This window comes from Centruroides vittatus, unplaced genomic scaffold (genome assembly GCF_030686945.1).
Source record: "Centruroides vittatus isolate TY-2023 unplaced genomic scaffold, ASM3068694v2 contig_1035, whole genome shotgun sequence".
Taxonomy (NCBI): domain Eukaryota; kingdom Metazoa; phylum Arthropoda; class Arachnida; order Scorpiones; family Buthidae; genus Centruroides; species Centruroides vittatus.
The window spans coordinates 2,458,085-2,483,942 of NW_027120673.1; the positions used below are offsets into that span (position 1 = coordinate 2,458,085).

Genomic DNA, 25,858 nt, shown 5'->3' on the forward strand with positions numbered 1-25,858 from the left:
GGAAATAGTTTTGAATATATTCTTATTGGTGTGTAGAAAAATAAAATTAAACATATTACCTGGAATAATATATTGTCATTAATGGAATAAATATATATTTTTTATTTATTCTTATAGGAAGACCAATGCATTGGCTTGGTCTTTCTAGAAGAACAAATAAAAAAAGAAAATAATAGTTGTTCTCTACAATCGGAATTTTGGGATAAATATATTTAATTTCATTTTAGTAAGTTACATCATTAAAATTTTTAAATTATTATAACAGAAAAGGTCACATTAGAAATTGGAATTATTAATTTTATTTGTATTAATTCACGTCAAAACTATTTATCTCAGTAGCCTATACTTTACTTAACGTGAAATCTAAATGATCAGGAACTTATTTTTAATACAAACATTCTCACATGTATATTATATTTACACAATATATACAATGTCATGGCTGACAGATGGCAGACAGATGGAAAACTGTGGTAGCTATCGATAGAAAAAATTAATTAAATAAACATCGAAAGCAATTTTTTTAAATGATACTGAACTACAGTAGTTGTAAGATCACTTTCTGACATCAACAACGATTATCCACAAAAATAGCTGAGGATATTACTCCATAAAAGATAATTAAATTTACTTCTTTTTTGATATTATTAGGGTATATTTAATTTTTTCAATAAATACGCACCTTTCTATTGCATAAAAAATAATTCTTTCTTGTTATACCGAGCACAATATAAATTCTTTTTCTTGCATTCAACATTCACCAATAGTAATATTTAAAATACATTCAATTTATATTTTTCGTATAATTTAGAGTTGAATGAAAGATAAATACACTTTTCTGTTTTTATTTCCTTTAAATTTTTTAAGTTCGACAGAAATTTTCCATTATCGAGTCGTTTATTCTTACAGAATGATTACAAAATTGTATACAGTTTATGACGCTTTTGAGTGCGTTGTCAAGACGTCTCCTTGTGTTCCAATCAGAATATCAGTAACATATTGTATCAATGAAAGCATGTCGACACATAGTTGTAATGGCACGCTGTTATATTAGACACGGAGCCGTAGTGTTTGTTTATCTTAATCGTCTGTATTCACAAGGGATATAAGAGAAAGTGAAGATCACAGACCTATCGGAGGATGGAGGATAAACGGAAAAATAGGTTCGAGTTAAAAGTAACCGACAATTTCGACTTAACGAGACCGTATTGTATTGTATACTGTGCGTTAATGCGACTTCTAGTTCGACTTAACAATGTATTTTCAGGAAGTCTCGTAATTAAACATGGAACGATTGTAAAAAAAAAACAGAGTATATAACTGACGGAAAAACCAGTATTAGTTTTTCATTGTAATTTGAAAGTGTGTTTTTTTTATTTAATTTATATTCAACGACCTTGTTCATATACAAAATAATGAATAACCTTGTTCATATTTTTTATCGAATTTTAATATCTCAAGCGAAACGAATTTTTATTGTCAACACTAAAATGAACACCTAACAGAAGGATCATAATAAATTTATTTTTATTTTAAGTTTATCCTATAATATATATATTGTTATTATAAAATTATTTTATTGTTAATATTTTTGTGCAAGAATTTTACGATTAATTATCGAAATTATCAGAAAATTTTGTGGCAGGGTTGACTGAAATTAAAAAAACTGTTAGATTAACAATACATCTGGAAATATATGAAAATAATTCCTAATTAATTAGAGTAACACTACTATTATTTATTCAAAAAGCAATTCATCTCTTCCCGAAAAATAACTTTATTTTTTTATGCTTATTTATGTGATCTTATCACCATGTTTTTAAATGACTAAAAGGATTTGATCTAATTCCTATAAATTCCAAATTCTCTTTTGTAAAATTTTGATTTCGTCTATATAAAACAGTAGACTTCATTTAACTGAGTATTTTATTACTGTCCACTCATATCTATAATTTGTCAAATATATTACTTATTTTTTAAAATATTTCCTAACGATGCTTTCAAAATAAATTCAATTTCAGCTATGCCAAATACAAAATGTCTTTAGATTTTAACAATATAATTGTCTTTAAAATTTTTCATATATTCTATACTCAATCCAATCATTTTTCCAGCATTTAAAGTAACATTTAATAGCAAAGCGTGTTATTTTTATCGACGTTAGATAATTTGCAACATATTTTCTCGTCCAATATAAACATTTCTTTGAAATTCGAATGTCTGAGCCTCTTTTGTCTAGTTTAAACATGACATTGCACATGCAGTTTAACATGCAGTTTGTTAAACTTTATTTTATACCGGTATAATTATATTTACTTTTGTTGTTACATATTTATTTTGGTTTGTCTATGTTGAGATGTGCATGGATGGCAACAGAGAGGAAATAAACAGACGTGTAAAACTTGGCTGGAGTGCCTTTGCTAGGAATAGTATAGTCTTGAAGAATCAACAGATGCCCCTGTGCCTGAAACTCAAGGTCTTTGATCAGTGTGTCTTGCCAGTGCTCACTTATGGATCGGAAACTTGGACTCTTAGAAAATCAGAGATCCAAAGACTACAAACTACCCAAAGGAACATGGAAAGGTGTATGCTTGGCATAACAAGGAGAGATTGAAAGAGAGATTCCTGATCCATGTTATGCAGGAAAATGACAGGAGTTACCGATAATCGCTAGAATAAAATCCCTCAAGTGGCAGTGGGGCTGGACATATTGCAAGAAGAACTGACCATCGCTGGAGATATGAAGTTCTTGATTGGATATCAAGAAATCGAAAACGAACAAGAAGACGTCCTCACACTTGGTGGGTTGATGAAATCATGAAGCATCTTGGCACAACATGGAAGCGCAGTGCTCAAGACAAAAGATTGTGGAAGAAGCTTGGGGAGACCTTCATCCTGCAGTGGATTGATAACGGTTGATGATGATGATGATGATGTTGCGATGTGAAAATATTGAAATGTTACTGGATTTATTATCATAAATATAGTTATTATTTATGTAAGCAGTATTTGAGTTAATATCGTATTGTTTTGAGTATAATCAGATAAATCAAGATTATTTTATCGTTTTAATTTCTTCTTCTTCTTCTTCTTCTTTTTTTAATCGGAAGCATCAACTTTAAATCGCTAAATTATAAGTATACGATTATTAATGTGATGAGATTGTCCTAATTTTTTCCTGATTTCATTTGTTTCTGTACTTTCTTAAAGTACCATTGTAACATAATTTAATATTTTTGAGTTTAAACTTACATTTATAATAATTTAAACAAGATTTTCATTCAGAAAATATAGCAGATCCATGCGTGGGATTTTTAAAAGGGTGGGAGTTAAAAACATGTTAGTTTTTTATAACGTAGTTTATTAATTTTTACAATATAAATATAAAGAGTAACACAGTTTAGTAGATTACGGACGAACTGAACTGAAACAAAATAAATACTGTAAAAGTTATATAAATTTACAATATACAGTACTATTTTATTAACATATTAATATTTTTCTGTTTGAATTGCCAAATAAGAGAAGTTAAATACTCAAACCTCCTTGTGCACCAAACTCCGACCTTGTATTGTAGTTGTAACGCTTTATCTGCTGGGTAATTCATTTAACGTTAATTACATATTTCTTATATTATCGTTATAAAAAAACGAATAATTGCGTATAATTTTGCTAGTTTCATGAATTGGGGTATAAATAATTTAAAAAAATAAGTATTGTTAACGCTAATTTTTCTATATACCAGTATAAGTCTCCATTATCTAGTCCACAAATTTTTAAGATTTCCGGTCTGCATTAAAATTACACTTTTAGAATTATAAAATTCATATTTAATAAGAGCAACAAAAATTTAATACAAAATAACGAAAATAATGGTTTGATTTTTCAAGGTTGAACATAATCTCTTATAAGTAATTTTGTTAACATAGTTGCGAAAATATGATTTATATCTTGCTTATAGACACTTTGTAATTCTGCTTTCCGCTTGATGATGTACGAAAAAAATGATAAGAGATTAAGTGACTTAAAGAACAGTTATTATTTATAATCTCATTTTACTGTGACGTCATTGACGCAAAACAAGATTGCGATGTTATCTTTAACAATACTCGACGTTTGAAAATGGCTAGCAAACGTTGTATTTGCGTGAAAAATAAAAGTGGATAGCAATTTTCTGACAATTTTTATTCCTAATTCTGAACAGTGAATTGTTTTATACCTGTAAGATTTATCTTACAGTTTTGTCATTTAAATTTGCTTCTCTTTTCAACCACTATTAAATCCACTATTAACAACAGAATATCGATCGGATGATCTTATGGCAAGAGATTTTTCACTCTGATGGGTCCGAATTTCGATCCAATTACATTCATTTTTATATTTTTTAGATAACTATTTCGTTCTTTTGTTATTGGTTTCTCACTTATATTAGCCAACTCTGTTTTGTAGGCTATTGGACTAGTCCACAATGGTTAAAATTGAGGATTTTGTTTTTTAATTATAATCAACTTCTTATAGTTTTAATGAAAAAAAGAACATCGATTATTTGAATTCACACATTTTGAAGCTTGCGGTAGGCCTACTAAATTTTTTTTTTCTTTTACTGAAATCGGTTTATTCAGACTAGTTTCTGTTTTTCAAGATTAAAAGTATAAGTTACATAAAAATATAAGCATTTGATAATAGAAATAAATCACTATAATATAGGCTATAATAATTTTATTCAATAAATGAGAGTATATGTTATATAGGCTTAATAATATAACTGTATTATATCAATGTATACTATATACAACTGTACACTCAACTATATAACTTACATTGTAACTTGCGTAATTTATGTGCATCTATCTTATGTGAAAAATACATGATGAAAAAATAGATTCGCAGACGGCATAACAGTAGAAAATAGATATTTTCTAGTCCAATCTTAAGGTCTGAAAAGCAAAAGAAAAGATTAACCATTAAACAATCAAATTAACATACTATAACGCCTTGTTGCAAAAACAACGAAGCATTTTTATTACATATGCATACCTGTACAACAATTACCATCTTAACCACATTGAGGAACCGGAAGAAGAACGGACACAATTCAAAGTCAACTCAATTCTTTTTTCAGCTGACGTTACATCAGCGAACACGTCCGGGCTTTATCGGTTGAGCATCAAAGAAAGCCTACTTGAGCGGTTCTATACTGCTGATAACAACTTCGTCTATGTACTGCACTGTACTGTACTGTACATGATGTGCTGTCAAGTTCACAATTTTTTCGGTTATCTTCAAATATAAAGTTTGGAAGTAAGCGGAGCTTTATAAATTACAATTGAAGAGTACCGAATCAATAAAAAGTAAAAATATCATTCCAAAGATACCAACTGTAATTTAAAACGTCATTCTAACAGTTCCCGCGAAAATAATTGAGCTTGCTCGTGTTCTTAATTATTACGCTATATATTTAATAATATATCATAAATTCTTTTATTTCCTATTACGTGAAACGACCACGATGCGTCATAGTGTCGATAATACTAGAAAGCATTGTGGTACCTTTTTAACAGTCCCGAAATAAATTTTGCATTATGGCATTTTTTAAAATGCAACGTGTAATGTCTCTTTGAAATTTTTTGTTAAGGCTGTTTCTGTAAAGCTTTCTGGTCGTTTTTCTGCTCATTGAACATTTTCAATCTTTGAGCCTAAGATAAATAACAATTTTTCTAATTTTTAAAACGTCTTGCTATCTTCACTAATGTTCGACATTAGGAAAAGTATATTGTTTATAGTAAGTGCTCATAGTTTTATATTTGCTTACATTTATCGGGTTTTGGGATAGGGAGGATGATGGTGTGGGGATTATCCCTTAGACATCATTAAAATGCATTATCGTCGGGAATAAATATGTTTTCAAAGTTTCACTCTTCTACCTTAATTAGAAAAGGGATGAAATTTGAACTGTAAAATTTGCGGAGACAACGCGAGTCAAATAAGAGCATTTAATAATTAAAATTTTCAAAACATTTTAAATTGATTTGCTTTTCCATGATAATGTTTGAAAATGTTTGAAATTAAATTTTTTTTTGTTGAATTTCAAGAGTACAATGACGATTAATAAATGTTTAGTGAGATTTTATCATCGAATTACACTGATGTAAATCAATGATCAAATTCTAGTAAACACTTGAACATTTCAGTTCTAATATAATTTGATCTTATTAAACGTTTCGTATGTTTTGAATTATCAAATGTATATTTTTGTTTAGATTAATTTATTTAGTGTGTAGGAAGCCTTTTATCTTTCAGATTCAAATCTTAAATTAATAAATTCAATGATGTTCATTGGAGAATATATTTATAAGCATAAGTTTTATCATGTAAAAGGTTGTTCAATAAAGTTAATTTTGTTCGTTGAAATTGATTCTAAATAGGATATAAAACAAAGCTGTAATGCACATTATTAGGATTTAAATATTTTTTTATAGCATAGCCTAAATAATATCGAAATTTCACATCCTTTAATTTTGCGTCTAAATATGTACTGGAATCTTGTTTCTTCCTATTTTGAGCATTTGCAAACAAATAATAGTAACAAAAATTAAATTCAATGAAACTTTCTTTCAAAAATGTAATCAAAAATACACAAGATAGACATTGTACTAGTAGTCCTTAAATTTTTTCTCTTCCTATCAATTTACATGTTTGACAAACTTTCATTAAGCGCTGCACTATTTTTAGGTACATTTTAAAATAAATGATAGCACTGTATCTTAGAGAATTTTCCGTTGGAATTTTGTCCTTATATATAAATGAATTAGTATTATGCCTTTTTAACCAAATTTGGCTGAAAAATCGTTATTCTCTTATTTTCTGTAAAAGAAATGTTTTCCCCTCTTAAAAGAACAAAATATGTAAATATTTTAATTTACAATTTTATGAAGAAAATTTGAATTTGGTTTAAGACATTAAAATATAATAAATAAGAAAAGTTTAACCATTATTTTAATGTAATTAAAGTAATTTTATGTTGCAATAAGTTGCTTTTTTTAATATAAGAATGATGAAGATAATTAAATTTTAATCTATAAAAATTCTATAAATTAAAAAACAATTAATGTTTTTTTTTAAATTTATTTACTTAACAAAAAAGTTAAATAAGTTCCAGATATTATTAAATCTGTTACTAGATATAAATAGATAAAAACATTAAACATACTTATAATTAGTTACAATTTATAATAATTTTGATGATTGATTGTCCAATTAAAACATTTTAAAGAAATGTTTCCTTGGCCTAATTTCTACGTAAAAGTAATAAGAAATTAGATTTATGAGGTAGGTAATTAATAATAACGTAAGTGTAATGTAATAATAGAATCAAAACACACACACATACTATACATAGGTCTATATTTTAATATTAAATTTTGTTTATTTTTATTTTTTGTTCGGAATTTATGGATAATTTTATTATTTCTAATTAGGTAATAACATCGCTTATATAAATGCATAATTATTAAGTGCAAATGCTTTTCCTATATTTGCATGTCAGCATTGACGCCACTCGTTATCTTCACGTGGTCTTCGTGATCCTGTTACAGGAAGTACACGAAAAGCACGTGTTCTCCATTTCGTGTGTTTAAACTTAGTGAATATCATTATTCCATTGATAAAATATTTGATTTTATCAGACGAAACTTTTTTCGGTTTTTTTCCCTCTCCACTCAACCGCAAATCAACGATATCTAAAATCTAGTGATATGTTAGTATTCGTTAAATTTGCAATATGAGCGATTGTATACTAGATTCAGTAGCTCTGCTCGAAAAATAAAATTTGATACGTTATTTTTTGGGTCATAAGACGGATTTCAGGGTCATTGCAAATGATGACTAATGCGAGTAGCAAATTTTCTGTTGATACAAATTTGATTACTCGGTTAACAAATACTGATAATTGAATAACCCAATGTTGTCGATAACAAATTTGTCCATTGAATATAAAGGTTTAACGAATTTGTTTCATTATAGCGTGCATAAAAATGCAATAGTATGTTATAGTATGTTTCATACATTTATATTATTTATTTCGTATGAAATTTATTATATGATCTTTTTCTGTTTCGTATTGATATGAAAAATTTCTATAATTTAAACATTTATATTTTGCATTTATTATGAATTGTTAATAGAAGATACGGTACAGACTTAAAGTACTGTATTGACGAAAATGTATTTTAGATACGACAAAATAAACAATACGCTTTAGTATTTTTTTCCCCCTCAAGGTTGTTGTTATGAAAGATGATTTGTGTATTTTACATCGTTAATTCTATTTTTAGAATTATTTTATAGTAGACAATTGAATAATTCATAAAAATTGTATTTTTATTGTTTATTACACTACTAATAAATTCCTTCAAGAGCAATCAAATAGTTAACAAATTAGATTTAAATTGAAATACTCCTTATGTATTTAATTGAATTAAATTATTAGGTTTATTTCTTATTTAAATAAAAAAAGAGGGTTTAATTGAATCTGTATATTATCTATTTATTCGAATACGTTTTATTCTAGTCACTCAGATCTATCATGTTTGCTTCTGTTCATGTTTATTTTTAACTTTTTTCGTATTTACACAGTAACTAATATAAATATTTAAATGTTAAAATAACAAATTATATTTGCATATCATATAAATGACCATGTTACTTACTACACACTTAGACATATATGGTATAGGCTATAAGTTACATTTACTTATGTAGGTTTTATATAGACTACTTAAATTAATGTCGTACAAGCTATACAAATGAAATATAATTTCTAACCACAGTATAAAGTTATATTCTTGCATTCTGCATAATATAGTAAGCATTTCTTAATGAAAAATATTTTTAAAAATTTGGTTAATATACATTGAATTATAAGCCTATATGTAATTTAAAATTCACGTGTGTATTCTCTATTGGTCATTTTTCACTGTGAAACAACGAAATATTTATCAAAATAAAATTAGAAATACTATTCTGCAAAACTGTAGTAAAATCGCGGATACATCAGAATCCGTCTGTATATATGTATACAGTATATATGGAGGGATCGGACCAATGACAATGAGTAAGAAAAATTTCTCATTGTCGGGTTTTGAATGGCTATAAAAAAAAGTAAAGTGTATCTGATATGTACAGTACTCGTTTCTACTCCTAATTTTTGTAGTATGATATTAAAAAATACATTGGAAAAGGGAAGATTTGCCGGTACAGAAATATTAAGAGATAGGTTATGTCGTTCTATTTCTTAGGGAATTGATACTCGTGTATGGATAAGTTGCTTATGTTTATATTCTTTATTTTTATTGATATTCAATGTTACATTAAAAATCTTTAATCTTTTATATAACACATATCTACCTCAGTTTTTATAAACAGAGTTTAATTTTGTCATTATTTAATTCAAAAGTGAAGAAAAGTAATTTATAAAAGATGAAAAACTTAAGTAAAAAAATAGAATAAGAAATTTGTAATTAGCCTATTTATTTTAGTTATATACAGACTTATTCAGATGTAAAACCTTATGATGTAATTTATATCACTATGTGGATTCACTCCTTCGTCTTTTAATATATATTTTTGAGAGGGCCTACAGTATATATTTAGCATAAAATTTAATTTGTGTTAATGTACTGTACATGTATATATATATAATGAAATATCGACAGATTTAAAAGTAACGAAATATTCATTAAACCAAAACATTTTCTATGATCTATCAATTTACTCTGTATATTTTGTATGTATATGTTTATTATTTGCGAATGTTATTTTAACCTAATAAAGAAATCCACGAGAACCATAAAAATTAAGAGTAATTTTAACAGGAACAAAATAAACAGAAACGTTACATTAATCTTCTAATTAATAGTAATGATAACGACAGCAAGGAAACGTTTCTTCTTTTAGGTTAAATTTTGATTTATTGGAAAAACTTCATCAAATAATTAAATTCTTTCCGCGTTGCGGGTAGAAAGAAGACTTTTTTCGAGTTTGGCGAAGCCAGCAATAGAGACAATAAAGATGAGATTCGTTACATATGAATCAATCTCTCCTTGAAAACTTTTGAATTTTCGACCAGACTCGAATCCACTTCTCCAGAGCGACAGACTGACGCCTATTTACACATTTCGGACATCCGGCCGTTTATCAAGTTAAAAAAGATAACTTAAAAATTGATCTTGAGAGAGGGAGAAAATTTTTAAGGGTATCTCATTACTATCATAGCCGAAAATTGAATATTAAAACGGCTAATTTTGTTAATGTTAATAACGATTTCTTATGTTAAAAGTTAAAATTTCAGAAAAAAAAGACGCTTTAGAGATTTATGAATGTTTTGAATCAGATAGTTTTTATTTATTTGACAATATCGAAAAAAAATCCACCGATAATGTTAAATAGAGAGTTGACAACTGTCCGGAATTTTAGTTATTTTTGAAAAATTGTTCGGTAATGGTTCTGAAAAAGAACAAGGATTTTTTTTTTTCCTCTCAGCTCGTCCGTTTCTCTTCATTAGAAGTTGGTATCTCTAATTATAATCAGAGTTACCTTTCCTTTTCCTAGTTTACTTTTACTTTCCAGGCTGTTCTGTATACAAGGGAAAGAATGGGAATCGTGTCAAATTTGACCCTCCGAGTTTTTTTTGCAAATCTCCACGTTTTGAGACCCGCTGAACCAAAAAACATTATGAACAGAAAACACAAGTACTCGTATTGTACCGGTATATCACAAATCGTACTGTTTAAACTTCGTCTATGACTATATTTTAAAGCACACTCGCTACATTTAATCTTATTTAACGTATAACGAGTTCAATAACGTTGACAGTACGATAAACAAATGATAGACATGCTATTTTACTCTTCAAATCAGACGAAAAGGCTTACGTTGTGTATGAAAAAAATCATTTATTTATAAGTAATCTAAAAATTTAACTTATTTTCAATTTTAACTAATACAAATTACGAATAAAGTCTTCGTAATTTGTAACTTTGACCAGAAAATACCACAAATAGAGTTCCGCCATTGGCGCTGTTCGTCGTAGCGGCATAATTTAAAACTAGAACTCTGGGCTAGAGGCTTGTTTACCTCTATTATTACTATAATAGTTTTGTTCTGTATCTAATTTGGCTAGGCAAAGAAATTAAGCTAGGGCACGGGCATCTGCAGAGGAGGAAAATGGGGTACTTGCCCTCCCCTGGGACCAAATAATTCTATAAATTATAATTGTAAAAGTGATTGAGATATGTAACTTTACTCCCTCGACTATGAGACATTTTGTGTGTTGGTTAAATTCTACCTAGGTAGTCCCGATGGCGGCGCTTAGGTTAAGTTAGGTTAGATTAGATTATAATTTTAGTAGACATTTCCTTTTTTTCTTTTGTTCAAGAACTATCGTGAATCAATAACTAGTGACGTTAAACACTCGGCGGCTTGCTGGCGGCTCTCCTCCGGGAGAAGTCCGTCGGGAGCAGGAACAGTCGGAAGCGCAACCGTTAGGTAGACTTTAACCTGTGTGTCTTTTGTATTGATGCAATACTGTATTTTATGGGAAAGAAGTCCAAAAATTAAATAATTAAGAATGTATTGATGTAATTATTTGTTTCCAAGCTTTGTCCACTGGAAAATTTCCTGCAGATGCCCATGGGATGGGGTCTGAAAAATTTGATAGTCCTGGTCATTATGATCATTTACTGATTGGCAAATGTATCAGTAAAGTCTAAATACTCAACGGATGCATCCTGGATCATCAATTTAATCTATTACAAGAAAAGTTTTTAAAATATTTATTTAATCAGATACAGTAAATTCAGCAATATTAGCCAGCTTAATCAGTTATTTAGCTAACCACCTAAAAGAGTGGTTTTGAACCTAAATACTGGTGCACCAAACATTCAGTGAATGAGGGAATACTCACATCTTTTTAACCTCTCCTATCTGGTCTATTTTTTGTACATTTCATTGGAATTATTTTGCACCCTACAGGTATTTATTTCCTTATTAATTGTATAAAATTTTGTCTCTTAATTAATTACTTAATTTTATATTTAAGATACCCCTTTTTATTCTAGCACATGTTGTTATACTGTTCAAAAGTGTATGAGTGGAGCTAAAATTCTTTTAGCTCCACTCTTATACACTCTTCTCCTCTTTTTTCACCTGTCTTCTCATGAGTCATGTTATCCTAACCGTCACTATAATCTCAGATAATTGTGTTTTATTGTGTAAACCTTTGTATGTGTATCCTAAATATTTTAATATAATCAGTAAATCTGTAACTCTGTAATAATTTTTGCTGGTAAATCTGTTATAATAGGACTGAAGAGGGGCATTAAGCCTGAAATGCATATCCTTTCCTATGAATAAACTGACCTTTTTCCACTAAAAGTGTTCCTGTGTGATTTGTTCTCAATGGCAACTTTATGCTAAGAAAATACATATAGTAAAGAGAACAGCAAGCAACCAAGATCTACAAATTTTTTATTATAATATTATACCTTACTTGTAATAAATATATATTTGTATAATATAATTTTGTTTTTTTAATAGATTATATCATGTATCTTCTAAACCCAGAATTCAACATCTTAGACACCAAGTTTTATCAAATAATTTTCAAAGAGATGCAGTTTCATCAATAACAAGGAATAATGGGAATTATGTATTTGAAAGAACAGGTCCTAGAATCACTCAGTCTGTAACCAGTCACAGAGTTAGAAATAATGGAAGTATGTCAAATTCTTAAAATATTTTTTAATAATAATTGATTTATTTAATAAATCGGTACTTATGGGTTAAGAGGACGCCAGTCGGAAATTGTGATCAAAATCGCGTTTTTGAATGAAATTATCTAAATAACAATAGACTAGTAAATTTAACTGTAAAAAGAAGAAAAATTACTGTTTAAGTTGTAAAAATGAAAAAACAGCAAGTTACCTATGGTGCCAAAATGGCGGCACTTCGGTTAGGTTTGTTTCGTTTCCGTTAGATTAACTATGTTTTTAGTAGACGTTTTGTTTGTTTTTTACTTTGTTCAAGAACTACCATCAATCAATAACTAGTGATATGAAACACATGGCGGCCTGCCGGTGGCTCTCCTCTGGGAGGTCAGTCGGGAGCACGAACAGCCAGAAGGGCGGCCATTTTGGCACCATAGGTAACATTAACCAAATTTTGTTATATCGTTATAAATCATGGAGTGTGGCTATTTTTATTATTTTATTGCGTGTATAATTGCGATTTAACGATTGTTTTAAATTTGAAAAATAAAAACTTGCATTATTCGGAAAAATCGCAATTTTCGACTGGCGTCCCCTTAACCCATAAGTACCGCGGCCGGATGGCCGAGCGGTCAAGGTGGCAGACTACCGCTCTGGGGGACCCGGGATCGATCCGAACGGGTCGAGAAATCCCCAGGAATTTTTCGGGGGGTGGTCCGTTCGGATATGTCAGGCCCCGTCCCTCACCACCCGGTCGCCCCATTGTGGGCCTGGCCGAACCCATAATGGGCCTACTAAAAGAGGCCCTCTTAGTGCCCACAGGGCGGAAAGAGTTAAAAAAAAAAATAAAAAAAAACCCCATAAGTACCAATAAATCTTTCTGTATATTGAAGTAATGATTTTACATTTAATGAAAAAATATTCTGTAGCAGTTGTTTCAAAGCATGAGTTCCTGGATAAATTTCAACATTTTCAAGTTTATTAATCAAAGAAGTTTAAATTCAACATCATCAGATCATATTTATTTTAAGTTCTTTCCATAATATGAAATGCTGGAACAAAGTTTGTTATATTATGTTAATTATATTGGGATGTTGACATGTTTCCTTGAAAGGTTATCATTATGTTCTAATTTTTGTTCTTAGAAAAGCTTGGTTTTTAATATGGGTAATATTGCAGTTTACTTAATTATATTTTATTTGTTATTAATAAGTGGTATTGAATTAAATCCTGGAGCAGCTACTCATACTCCATCTTTCTGTCATGAAAAATCACAGACTTCTCATGAACAGCAAAGGTTATGTTCTCCAAATGATCCTACTTCTGCAAAATTAGTGATAATAGAGGAGTATTTTACACAAGCAGGTATTGTACTGTACATTAAATTTGTCTGATAATCATGAAATTAAAGATATCATTGAAAAAGCTTCAATAAAATTCTAGATAAGAAAATGGCATGTATAACTGCAGTTCAATGGTATCTTGATAGATGAATAGATAAGCTGGAGAAAGATTTTGGTAATTTTGATAAAGAATGATGTTCTGAAGAGTTTTAAAAAGTTATTAGAATTTTCAACTGGACAATATATAAAATGAAATTAGAAGAAGAAAGGTTAGGTTACTGCTCTAGTAATATTATCCAATGACTACTCTGTAGAAGGGAAGTGATTACTTGAGATTATTAGAAAATAATACAGTTCTGAAAAGTGAGATTCTTGGTATTTACCCATTAAGGCAAAGGTATTTTTGATAAAATTTGGGTTTTTTCTTTTAAAAGAGTTTTCTTTGTTCAGTATTTTAAGAAAAGACTGACCGAATAATCCAGTATACACAAAGGCTTTCTGTCACATGATTTAGTTTTAAATTTTATATTAAGAAGGAAAAAATTGACTCTTTTTTTGATTAAAGCAAAAGAATCTGGAAAATGGGTACACCTGAGATAAGATATTTTATTTTTGGATGATACAATTTTTATTTATGACTTATTGAGTGACAAATTAATGTAATTGAGTCAATCTTTTTTAGAAGGTAGAAAGAACATTCAGATAACTCAATAAATAGTTCACTATTATCTCAAAATCAATCTGTTATTAAAATGATAACTTGAAATTCTTAGAGATTGTATTGGAAATTATTTTATGATTCTAATTATCAGTCTTTTTTGAACAAGTTTGATGATATTGGTATTTTTGATACTTTGAATCTCAGACCTCCTGAGGAGGAGTTTTATACTTTTTCTTGAATATTGTCTCTGGAAGAGAGTAGCTTTTAAAAATTTGCTTATTATATGTCCTTCAGGAGGTATTATCCTGACAATAAGTTGCAATTTTGGATTGAATTAAACCAACCAAGAAATAACCAAAATAATTTTTGTACTTTTATTACTGGAAAATTATAATGTAAATTTTGTAAATTTGAGAGATGTTGGAACTGAGTTGTATTCTTAAATCTTTTGTTAATTAATTTTAATTCATAGGATCTGGACACTTTAATTGTGTGAACTTAAAGTAGGAACTTTATTTTAGGACAGTTATTAATTTTTACAAATTCTGAAATATATTAATTTATTTATAATTTTCTAAGCTTCATTCTTTTATTTTTTTTCAGATTACAATGGAAATGGAAACAGTTTATCTCCATCATACACAAGAAATGGCAACCATCATCTTATTACTGTTCCAGTACCACGTAATTCTGTAACTAAAATAACTGTACCACTTAAAAATTTGAAGTTATCTGGGGATAGAAATCATATTTTATCATCAAGACCAGTTGTTTCACAAAGTGTTCATCCTTCATTTAGTCAAAATCATTTTCTTTCTTCAAATGGATATTTTCATTCATATCCTAATCCATCTTCTAATGTGTATTCTCCAAATTATTTATATCATTCATCTATGATGAATCCTTCTCCACAACGTCATCAGGTGATTGTTCATATTGGTACTAAAAGATATCCATCATTACCAGAAACTTATGTTTCTCCAAAAAATACTTATAACTTTTATCCTCAAAGTGATTCTTCCAAGAGTTCTTTTAATAATGGAGTTTATAATAATCAGTTTTCTAATAGAAATAATTTTTATATCCCAGATAAACCACCTTTACAGAACAGAATACAGAATCATCATTTATTGTCTTTTCATAATATTTCTCAAGTACCACCTCGTATTGTCATTTCTTCTCCTACACACTATTTGCCCAAAAGTTATAATGATTGGAGATCATCCTTAGGTACTTCTGCCTTAGAAAAGAAACCAATTACACCACATACATTAAGAACTAATATTAAACTTTCAAAATCAAATTCTTCATTAAACTCTAAGGATTTCATAGTTAAAAGTGATTCAGCAAATTTATTACCTATGCATGTCAGACCAACTGTAAATAACGATATATTTGAAAACAGAAGAAACACCTTAATTCATGTGAAAGTACGTCATCCACAGAGATATAATAGGAATTCATCAAGTTAGTTTAAACATAAATTTAAATATTTTAAAATCTTTGAATAATTTATTCTTATTTAAAATTAATTTTAGAAGTAATTAGTAGTAATAATATAGAAAACAATTTTTAAAAATTACCATCAAATGACTTTTATTAATTATTACAGCTATTCCATTTTCATTAAAATTTCTATTATAATAATTTTGTTATTAAATGTTTTGGGACAATGGCTGATGTACAGAAGTATGTAAAAAGAAATTATTACAATAAAATACACACATTATGGGACAAAAGTTAAAAAAAAAGAAGAGTTTGTTAATTCAAAATGCTAAGAATTATTTACATTTTGTTGAGAAATAAGTACATTTTCTAAATAAGATAAATGCATTTTTCCAAGATATATATACAGGGTGGGCCAACGAAAACGAAACGGCAGAGTGTTTGTGTCTCGTCCAAGCAAATCGCTCGGACAGGTCAATTTTATTCTCAAGGGGACATCTTATGCAATAAAGTTTTTGCAAATCTGAATATTAACTAAACAAACATTTTTTTTTCCGAAATAAATGTTTGTTTAGTTAATATAAAATAAATGAGTTTTTAAAATTTTTTGTGTCTGTTGTATTCAGAATCGCAAAAACTTTATTGCAAAAGATGTCCCCTTGAGAATAAAATCAACCTGTTCGAGCGATTTGCTTGGACGAACACGAACACTCTGCCGTTTTGTTTTTGTTGGCCCACCCTGTATATATATATATATATAGATCAAATAAAGAAGGAAAACTTGGAGGTGACTGTGGTCCTAGTTGTAAGTAGTGTTAGGATATTATTGCATAAGTGTGTCAATACTTATTGATACTCTTATGCAAAACATCAATAGTATTAATAGTATCAATACTATTGGTTATCCAATTTACAATTGATTGCTAACCTATTAATGTAAAGTGGACATCAAATAATGACATATAGCAAACAATCAAATTTATTTAATTAAAAAACAAACAATACTTCAATTAAAAATGATTTTTTAAAGAAATATCAAATAATTTACATTTTTCAGCTTTAATTGGCTTCTTTTCTCAAAAATAATGTCTCAGGTTGTGGAGAAGGCTCTCTTGGAGCTGAAAGAGGAACCACAAATACAGCCATATTTATGACAAATTGTTTTTTCAGATTATTGAAATAAGGATATCAGCCATTATTGACCGAAAATTGAAGTGGGTTGGAATCTGGAGGTTTGATAGGTCATTCAGCATACTGCCAAAAAGCAATAATTGCATCCATTGTTGAATAATTGCATTTGGAAAATGTTTACTCTTTCTTAAAAAAATCAAAAAGATCAGGTGCATTGTTTAGGGTTATTTCTTTATTTTCTTGTTCATTTTCAAGTTCAAATGGTTTAGCATCCATTGAAGTTGAATTTATGATATTTGCTAGTTCATTTGATATTGTTTTTGAAAAATTTATACGATTCTTCTTAAGTTGAAAAGTAAGACTGTTGAATCTAGGATCTAAAATTGTTGAAATGCCACATACAGTTTATGTTTCATAACCATTTAATCTCTTGATTACTCTTTTTAATGATTGCAATAACTTTGTACCACATTCTGTAGTAATAGAATTTTCTAATGTCTTTAGTTTGACATGAAGTCTATGAACAATTGGAATGATTGAAGATATTGTAACATACATATTACCTGAGATGCTGTTAGTTGCTTTTTCAAAAGATTCCAAACAATTATAACTTTCTTGTAAAAGTACATTTTCATCGGCTGTCAATGGCAAGGGAGATTTTGATAATGAAATAAGGATGAGTCCTACATAATCTTTTAATTCTAATAATATTCTTATCATCATTAAATAAGTTTCAACAAGTTACTGAGTTACTTTTTTAGGTTTTTTTTCTTGTTCAGTTTGGATATCTTAAATTACAGAATACATCCATATCTTAAATTACAGAAGAGAATACATCCATATCTTAAAGTTTATCAAGAGCTTTGGTTGAGGTTTTAAAATGAACTACAATTTCTTTACATTTTTTCTGACCATTACTTTCTGACCATCAATTAATGATTATCAACAAATGATTTGCTTTTTATGCTGTAATACCTAGAGCTGTTTTTTAGTTGGAATGCACCAGATGCTGTACTGGCAGATAGTATGAAAAGTATCAGCAGCCAGTATGTAGTACTGACAGTTGTTCAGTAAAAACAGTTCTATATGTTCAGTCATCATATATGTGTACCAGCAGTAATTTTTACAGAAAAGAGTGCTGGCTATACCATAAAAATTATGTTTATGATACAGCATGGAAAATAACAGACAAATAAAAAACAGATAAATATTTACAATAAAAAACAAGCAATTTCCTTTAATGAACTGTTAGTCTATACTAAGTGAAGGTGAAACTTTAAGCTTGAGTAAGTTTTTTATTTTTACTCTTTCTGTGGGCACTAAGAGGGCCTTTTCTCCATACCCATTGTTGGTTAAGCCACCTGGATTTGATCCTGGGCTCTTCAGAGGTATAGGCTGAAGGCTTAATTGCCTTAGCTGTCCAGACAGAAAACTTGAAGAAAGTTGAGGAAGTTTGCATTTAAAATTTCAGTTGAGACTTTTCCTGCCAATTGTTTAGTTAAAAATATTGTGTTGAGTTTTTGGAATATAAACTATAAAATTTTGCTATATGAACATCAGCCAACCTTATAATGAGATATACATATCATATGAAATTTGAGTATTAATTTAAGACCAAGAGGTGTTCTACCAGGAAATTTTTAACTAGGATGACATTCTGTAGGGTATTCCTGTATATTTTTTAAAGCCAATGTTTAAGTAAAACAAATGATTGTTGAATTACATTGGGCTATATTGATGGTACTAATTACCTATTAAATGTCAAGTAGTTTGGTTTAGAGGTAAGCATTAAGCTACATATCTTAAAAAATTTAATAATTATATTTAATAATATAATCCAATGTAATCCAGCAATTGTTTGGCTTTAATGTAAAAATTGGGTTTTAGATGTATTTACTATCAGAATAATTTTGAAATGGCACAGTTCATAGTATTTGTTGAAAATTATTTTTAAAAATTGTATTTTAATATCTCAATATGTTCAGTTTATTTTTAAATTATTTAGAAACTCATTGATTATTATTATTATTATTATTTTTTTTTTTTAAAAATAGGACCAGTCAATCCTACTCACCCACCTGTCATTGTTCGATCATCTGGTAATATATAATTTAATTTGTTATGTAACACAAATAAATTTTATTCTCTTAAATTTAGGAAATAAATAAATGCTAAATAAGCTAATTGATTAATAAATAAGAATTTTAAATTTTATATGTGTAAATCACATTAATGAATGAATGAAACAAAGAAAAGAAGTTTGTTTCAAGTATGAATCTGCATTGCTTCAATTCATAGATTAATACTTGAGATATGGAAAATTATGCAATGAAGTTTATATTTAAATGTTATTAAGTTCATTATGATCTAAGAACAAGTAAAATGCCAAAGCCATTCTTGGGACGAGACTATCTCGGAGAGCGCAAACAACACGTGCAAATTTCACACTTGTCTGCACTTGTTTGTAGAAACAGTCTCAGCATTTTGTATTTTATTTTGACCTAGTTCTCAGTTCCTTGACTACCTACAAGTCTGGTTTATTTTATGTGCTCATGATTTGGGCACCAAATACTCTGTGCCAAATTGCAACTCCTGACATGTACTTTTTCATACCTCTAAGGTGTGCAGCCATTGACAGCAGCATGATTTTAGAGACAAGACATAGTCTAGGCTCATCAAAAATAGTTAAAACTAGAAAAAATGTATGTATATATATATATATATATATATATATACACACTTTTTTTTTTATACACTAAATTTTTAAAATTTAAAAATACACCATATTTTTTTATACATTTTTTTTATATTGTGGCTGTGTGTCATATGTATTTTGTAGTTATATGCATGTATTTTATATTTTATTATTATTTTTCTTTCATGGCTTTCCTCTTTTGTTCTATTGTCTATCTTTTCTGGAATTTCCTTAGTCAAACTTCATTTTCTTATATGGGCATAGTGAACCTTGTGAAACAATAGAGAGGGAGTGAGAACAGTTGGGGTTTGAGCCATGGAAGAGACGGATGTGAGTGTCAGCTATTCCGGTACGTTTTGGCACCATTCGGAATAGACGAGGGATGTAAACTATCGAGGAGAGAGTCATTGAGAAGCCATTGGACAATCTAAGGAACAAAAACGTGAATATTAGAAATGAGTAATTAATTCTGAAGTGACAAGAACAGTAACCCCTGATTTTCGACATCAAAGAAAGATCCACACACAAGTGACCACCTTAAGAATTCAGATACGGAACATTGGGTACCCATTTCTCTATTCCCTCAATCTGTCCTATCCTCTATCCTATTCTTTAGTAATATAATTAGTTATAGGTTTTAGTTTTATTTTATGTTATTGTATATGTGGTCAGTGTTGAGATTTTTTGCCAATCCTATAGATTTTGTCGTGCAGTAGGGTTTAATGATTATCTGTTTCTAGTACTAATAATTAATATTACAAGTGTTGCATGTCGGAATCGAGACTGCCTGGCATCTGGTATACGAACCTGTATATTATCTTAATAGTACAATTAAAGTTTTCTTTGTTCATCTACTATCTTTGGTTATTTGTGAAACTCCTTCATTTCAACAATATATTCACTAAATAATTATAATTATTTAAGAGCCATAACTTTTTAACCATAGTTGAAATTCCTGGTACTTAGAATTCTTAAGATGCAGATAACCTTTACATATGAATAGAAATAAACTTAAAAAAAAAAGATTACAATAAATTCTGAAAAAAATCAGCATAACACTTTTTCTGTTATGTTAATTTAAAAAACTGCATAAGAATTTTATAATTCATAGTCCCAAATGTAAATCTCAAATTGTTTCCAAGATTTAGTTTATCTGAAATAATAAATTTATTTGATAAAACAAAAGTTTTTCCAATAAAGAATATCTTATAATATAAAAAAGACTTTTTACATACAGGTAGTTCCTAACTTATAACTTCAGTTTGTAATAGCTGAAAATTGTTTGATGTAGTCAAAGACATTACATATGGTTAACAGAGTTTGAGAAAGGAGGCATCATTGAGCTGAGGACAGCAAGATGGCATTTTGCTGAATTGCTTGATATCTGATCTGCCCTGACCTGATACTCATATCAAGTCAGGGCAGATCAGATATCAAGCAATGATATCAGATTTGAGGTACTGGATATATATAATCAGATTTGAGGCACTGGATATTGAGTCACACATATGTAGAAAACAGACTTTAGACACACTAGATAGACTACTAGAAGAAATGATTGTCTGACAAGATTTAGAGGAACTAAAAAATATGATGATATTTTAAACATCTTTCAAGAGACTGGAAAACTGTTTTTGTAAAAACATCAGTGGGTAACATTCCGATAATCCTACATTGCTGTAGAAAAAGTTACCTTGAAAATCGTTGTACTTGGAATAAAGTTTAAAAGCAGTATTAAATTAAATATCTTGTTTTATTGTTAACTTCAAAATAGGTAGTAATTTTTATTGCTTTGTATCATTTGTATATTTAAATTTCCTTAATCTATAAAAAAATGATTTTATGTTAATTCAAGGTTGATTTAAAATAATTATACTAATTAATTAATATAAACTTTATAGCAGTGCCAAGATTTTTTCCAAACTCTCCAAAAATAGAGTACCCACCTAATTGTATTAGATGTCCGAGTGATCAAACACTAATAATTGAGAAAGGAAAAAGTTGTGCTACTGTAACTGTACCTCCAGTTAAGGCATGTTCTCGGTAAATGGTGATTATTATTTTTGATTTATTTTAAATATTTATTTATTTTGAAATATATTTTCTCTAATAAAACATTTATAAAATATTTTGTACAGTCATGATTTAAGCAACTGTAAACTTGACATAAAAATGCTTTTTAGTTTATTATGTTTTACTCATAATAAAATAACTAAAACCTAACAAAAAATTTAATAAAATTTCTACATTCCAGCTAAATATGGAATACTGTAAAATGCTACTGTATTGTAGTAATATTAGAATTTAATATAAATTTTCTGACTACTTTAAGCTCCAAATGTTTATTCTCATATGGGACATAATATTTTAAATTGGGATTTCTTGAAAGTAGATGGAAAAAGTCATATGATTTAAAAAAAAAAAGATTATTGAACAATTAAATTAGATATAATGAAGAATAATAATCTTATAATCTACTAAGCTTGGTTAGTTCCAATATTATCAAATAAAATTTTTAACAATTGCCTCTTAAGGGAATCAATTCTTCAATTCATAGAAAAAAGCTTTTGGCTCTTTCAAGCCATCTTCAATTTCAATAACTGATAATAAGCAATCTTTTCTGAGTTTAACAAATAATAGAATAAACTTTTGGATACTTTGTAGAATTTTTAATGAATTTGTTATAGAATAATTAAACTACTTTTAAGATGTTCTTCAATTTTAATGATATAAAAATTACCAACCAGCAAATTTTATAAATTGAGTTAAAACTTAATTAATTAGGCTGAAATTAAAAAAAATTGCAGACCTATAAATTCCCTCTGTTGTCTGCCCTTCCTTAATTTTGAGAACAGTGTTAGATAGATGAAAGTCGAGACCAGATATGGAAAGCTTAGGCCAGGAAGCCCCAATTAACTATATAAGAACTTCTGCTTTGGGTAGGCAGTCATGTTATTTTGATTAAAAAATTTTCTCTTGAACAGAGTTAGATATGTGACTGGCATGACTTCATTGTTAACAGAAAAAGTGTGATGTACAAAGGCAAGACATTGCTAAACTTAAATGCATTGTGATGAAAAATTGCATCCTGGCAGTATGATGATGTCACAATGAATAATTGCTCCTATTTAATAAAACTTCAATTTTCCAAAAATTATATACTTATTTTTATATTTAAAAACTATTCATCTTAATTATTCATAATATTATTGCTGAAAGACTGTTCTGTTTAAGTTGTTAGGTCTATCTGAATAATGTATAATGCATTCACAAAAAATTAATGGTAAATATTTTGAAAGTGATCATCAATTCAATGTAAATTTACTTCACTTTTTGAAGAATATGACATCCCTGAAGATGATTTGATACTTGAAAGCACTTTGGAAGCCATATATTTAATTCTGATATTATTCCAGTAAAGCTGCATTTTTATAATATTTTATAATAATAAATTTAATATGTAAAATATTTTGCTGGACAAGATATAAACTGAAAGCAGATGATTTTAAGATGCAAAATAAGTCTGATATCACACTTTCAGATGTTTTATTTTTGTTTTTAGGAAAATACATAAAAGATTCTTGCTTCATTTATAGGAACAGGATTGAGATGACAGCCAGTAACAGAAAATGATTCAATAGCTGACAGTTAAAGGATAAAATATATTGATCAATATATAAATATAATCTAAAAAGATATGAATTCTTATTAATAATATTAACATAATATGGCTTAATAAGAAATTATTTTTCTTTAGAAATATTTTGAAATTTTATTAATAAATAAAAATTTCCTATTCAATTTACTGTCTTATTTTTTTATTGTTAATTTTTTATAGTACTTCTGAAGATAGATAGACTAAATTAAATTTACATTGTAAATGAACATGAAAATTTTAATTTACTAAGACATTTTACTTTATAAAAAAATATAATATATATATTAGAGAATTCAGTTAATTACACAGTTGAATAGAATGTTTTTAAATTTATATTTTAGTTACTGTTGTTATTATGCTGGTATTATTTATCATTGATATATGTATACATGAATTCTTCAGCCTTACAAAAACATCTGGTAAAATGGATGTGTTGCTGGGCATAGGTCCTAAACCTGGAAGTTCAGTTAAAGAAGGTGCTTATATGATCCAGTTTCATATTCTTAAGGCTGGATCCAAAGTAAAAACATGCCAATTTAGGATAAACGTTAAAGGTAATTTCTTTTATTCCTTTTCGTATTTTCTATTAAATTTCTGAAAAAGATATATTAAATACATAATATCATAATGAAACATAGGAAAACAGTATAGTGTTACATTATTATACATTCTTGCATTGAAATCTACCCATACATATATATCACTAACTAACATGAAATGTTTGAGGGAAAGCAGACCTTAAATACTTGGGCTATAGATCTGCTATTTTTAATAATTAATTTTAAGTAATTTGCTACTAGAGGTATTATTTCTTCTAAATTGTTTAATAAATTGTTTAAATTATAATTAATTATTTAGATATGAGATGGTGCCTAACGTTTACCTCTAGTAGCAAATTACTTATTATTAATTATTAAAAATAGTGGATTTATAGCCCAAGTATTTAAGGTGATTGTTGTTTGACTATTGTAAGATTTGTTGACTTTCAAGGGGTTACAATTAATCCTGTGTTAGGATGAGCCTAAGGAAACCTGTGTATGTGGGTGGTTGCGAAGGAGGCAAATGATAACAAGTGTTTACATGTGGAAAACCATTTATTTGGACGAATTCATGCTTACATCGGTTAGACTGTTCCAAATCTCAGCGATCTTCTGAAATGTGAGAGTTCGACTGGTTGATCTATCCAGTCCCAGGTGGACGAAAAAGGCCGTTGGACGATGGCGACGAGCGGTGAGACACTTAGATGTTCCTGGTGACGACACTACACACACTGTCGGTTTAATCCATAAGAGGCAGTCCGTAATTCCACTGTCAACCTCCTTTTGACCTGGAAGTCCCAGTTTTTCTCGTGTACTATCCACCTTGCGGATTGGTCCCTCATTCCTTTCCTCGTTTCCCGATTGGTCTCCCCTTTGTTTTCAAGCGCAAATGAGACCATGTTGGGTCAGGGGAAAGGTCCGATTCGAGGTGTCTATTTGACACCCTTTGTCGACTATGCTCCAAGATTGTTGATAGAACCACAACACCTGCACCCATAATTTAATCCATTGTTTGCAATTGATGTCATTTTGGAATTCTAACGATTATGTGATATTTTCCTATCTCTTCAATTTTTCCCCTTTTCTGAAATTGTTTTCCTAAGTTGAATTTTTTTCCCTTGAGTACTTGTGTCAAACTTGTACCTCTTTATGAGCGCGTGTGTCAGAGTTCTACCTTTGGACTAGAACATTAACAGGTCGTTTAACACGAGTTGACGTCATCCCGAGACTCGTTGTTTAAATTACTTTCGTTTACGTTGTTTTGATTAGGAATTTTTTTTTTCCTCTCTCTCTTATATAATTTATCGTTATTTTTTTCACAACAGAATTCTGCATTTTTGCGATTTTGGACCTCGTCTGGGTCCTTACACTATGCATCTAATCTTAATATTTGTACTTATTTTTGCCAAGTAATGCCAGGCTTATCTGCTAGTATTTTTAAATATGTACAGATTAAGTCAAAAGTTTTTTGCTCATTTTTCATTCTAAAAGTACTGAAGATACATTAATTTTGTTAACATAGTTGCATAAGTAGTAATGTATGGAGAATCATATAGAACTTTTTGTTGATTTTGAAAAATTATATTTTCAGTACATTTGGAATGGAAAGGGTGTAAAAGAC

General features: G+C 28.7%; 1 protein-coding gene across 4 annotated transcripts in view; it reads left to right on the top strand.

The window, feature by feature from the left end:
• Positions 1 to 25,858, top strand: part of LOC136969395 (sushi, von Willebrand factor type A, EGF and pentraxin domain-containing protein 1-like) — a 131,427-nt gene that overhangs the window by 17,511 nt on the left and 88,058 nt on the right. For all 4 annotated transcript variants that reach the window (XM_067263534.1, XM_067263542.1, XM_067263552.1 and 1 more), the window contains exons 3-7: positions 12,595 to 12,773; positions 15,372 to 16,235; positions 19,400 to 19,444; positions 21,942 to 22,083; positions 24,101 to 24,252. In XM_067263534.1, the coding sequence (XP_067119635.1) occupies positions 12,595 to 12,773; positions 15,372 to 16,235; positions 19,400 to 19,444; positions 21,942 to 22,083; positions 24,101 to 24,252 (1,382 nt within the window). The remainder of the gene's footprint in view (positions 1 to 12,594; positions 12,774 to 15,371; positions 16,236 to 19,399; positions 19,445 to 21,941; positions 22,084 to 24,100; positions 24,253 to 25,858) is intronic.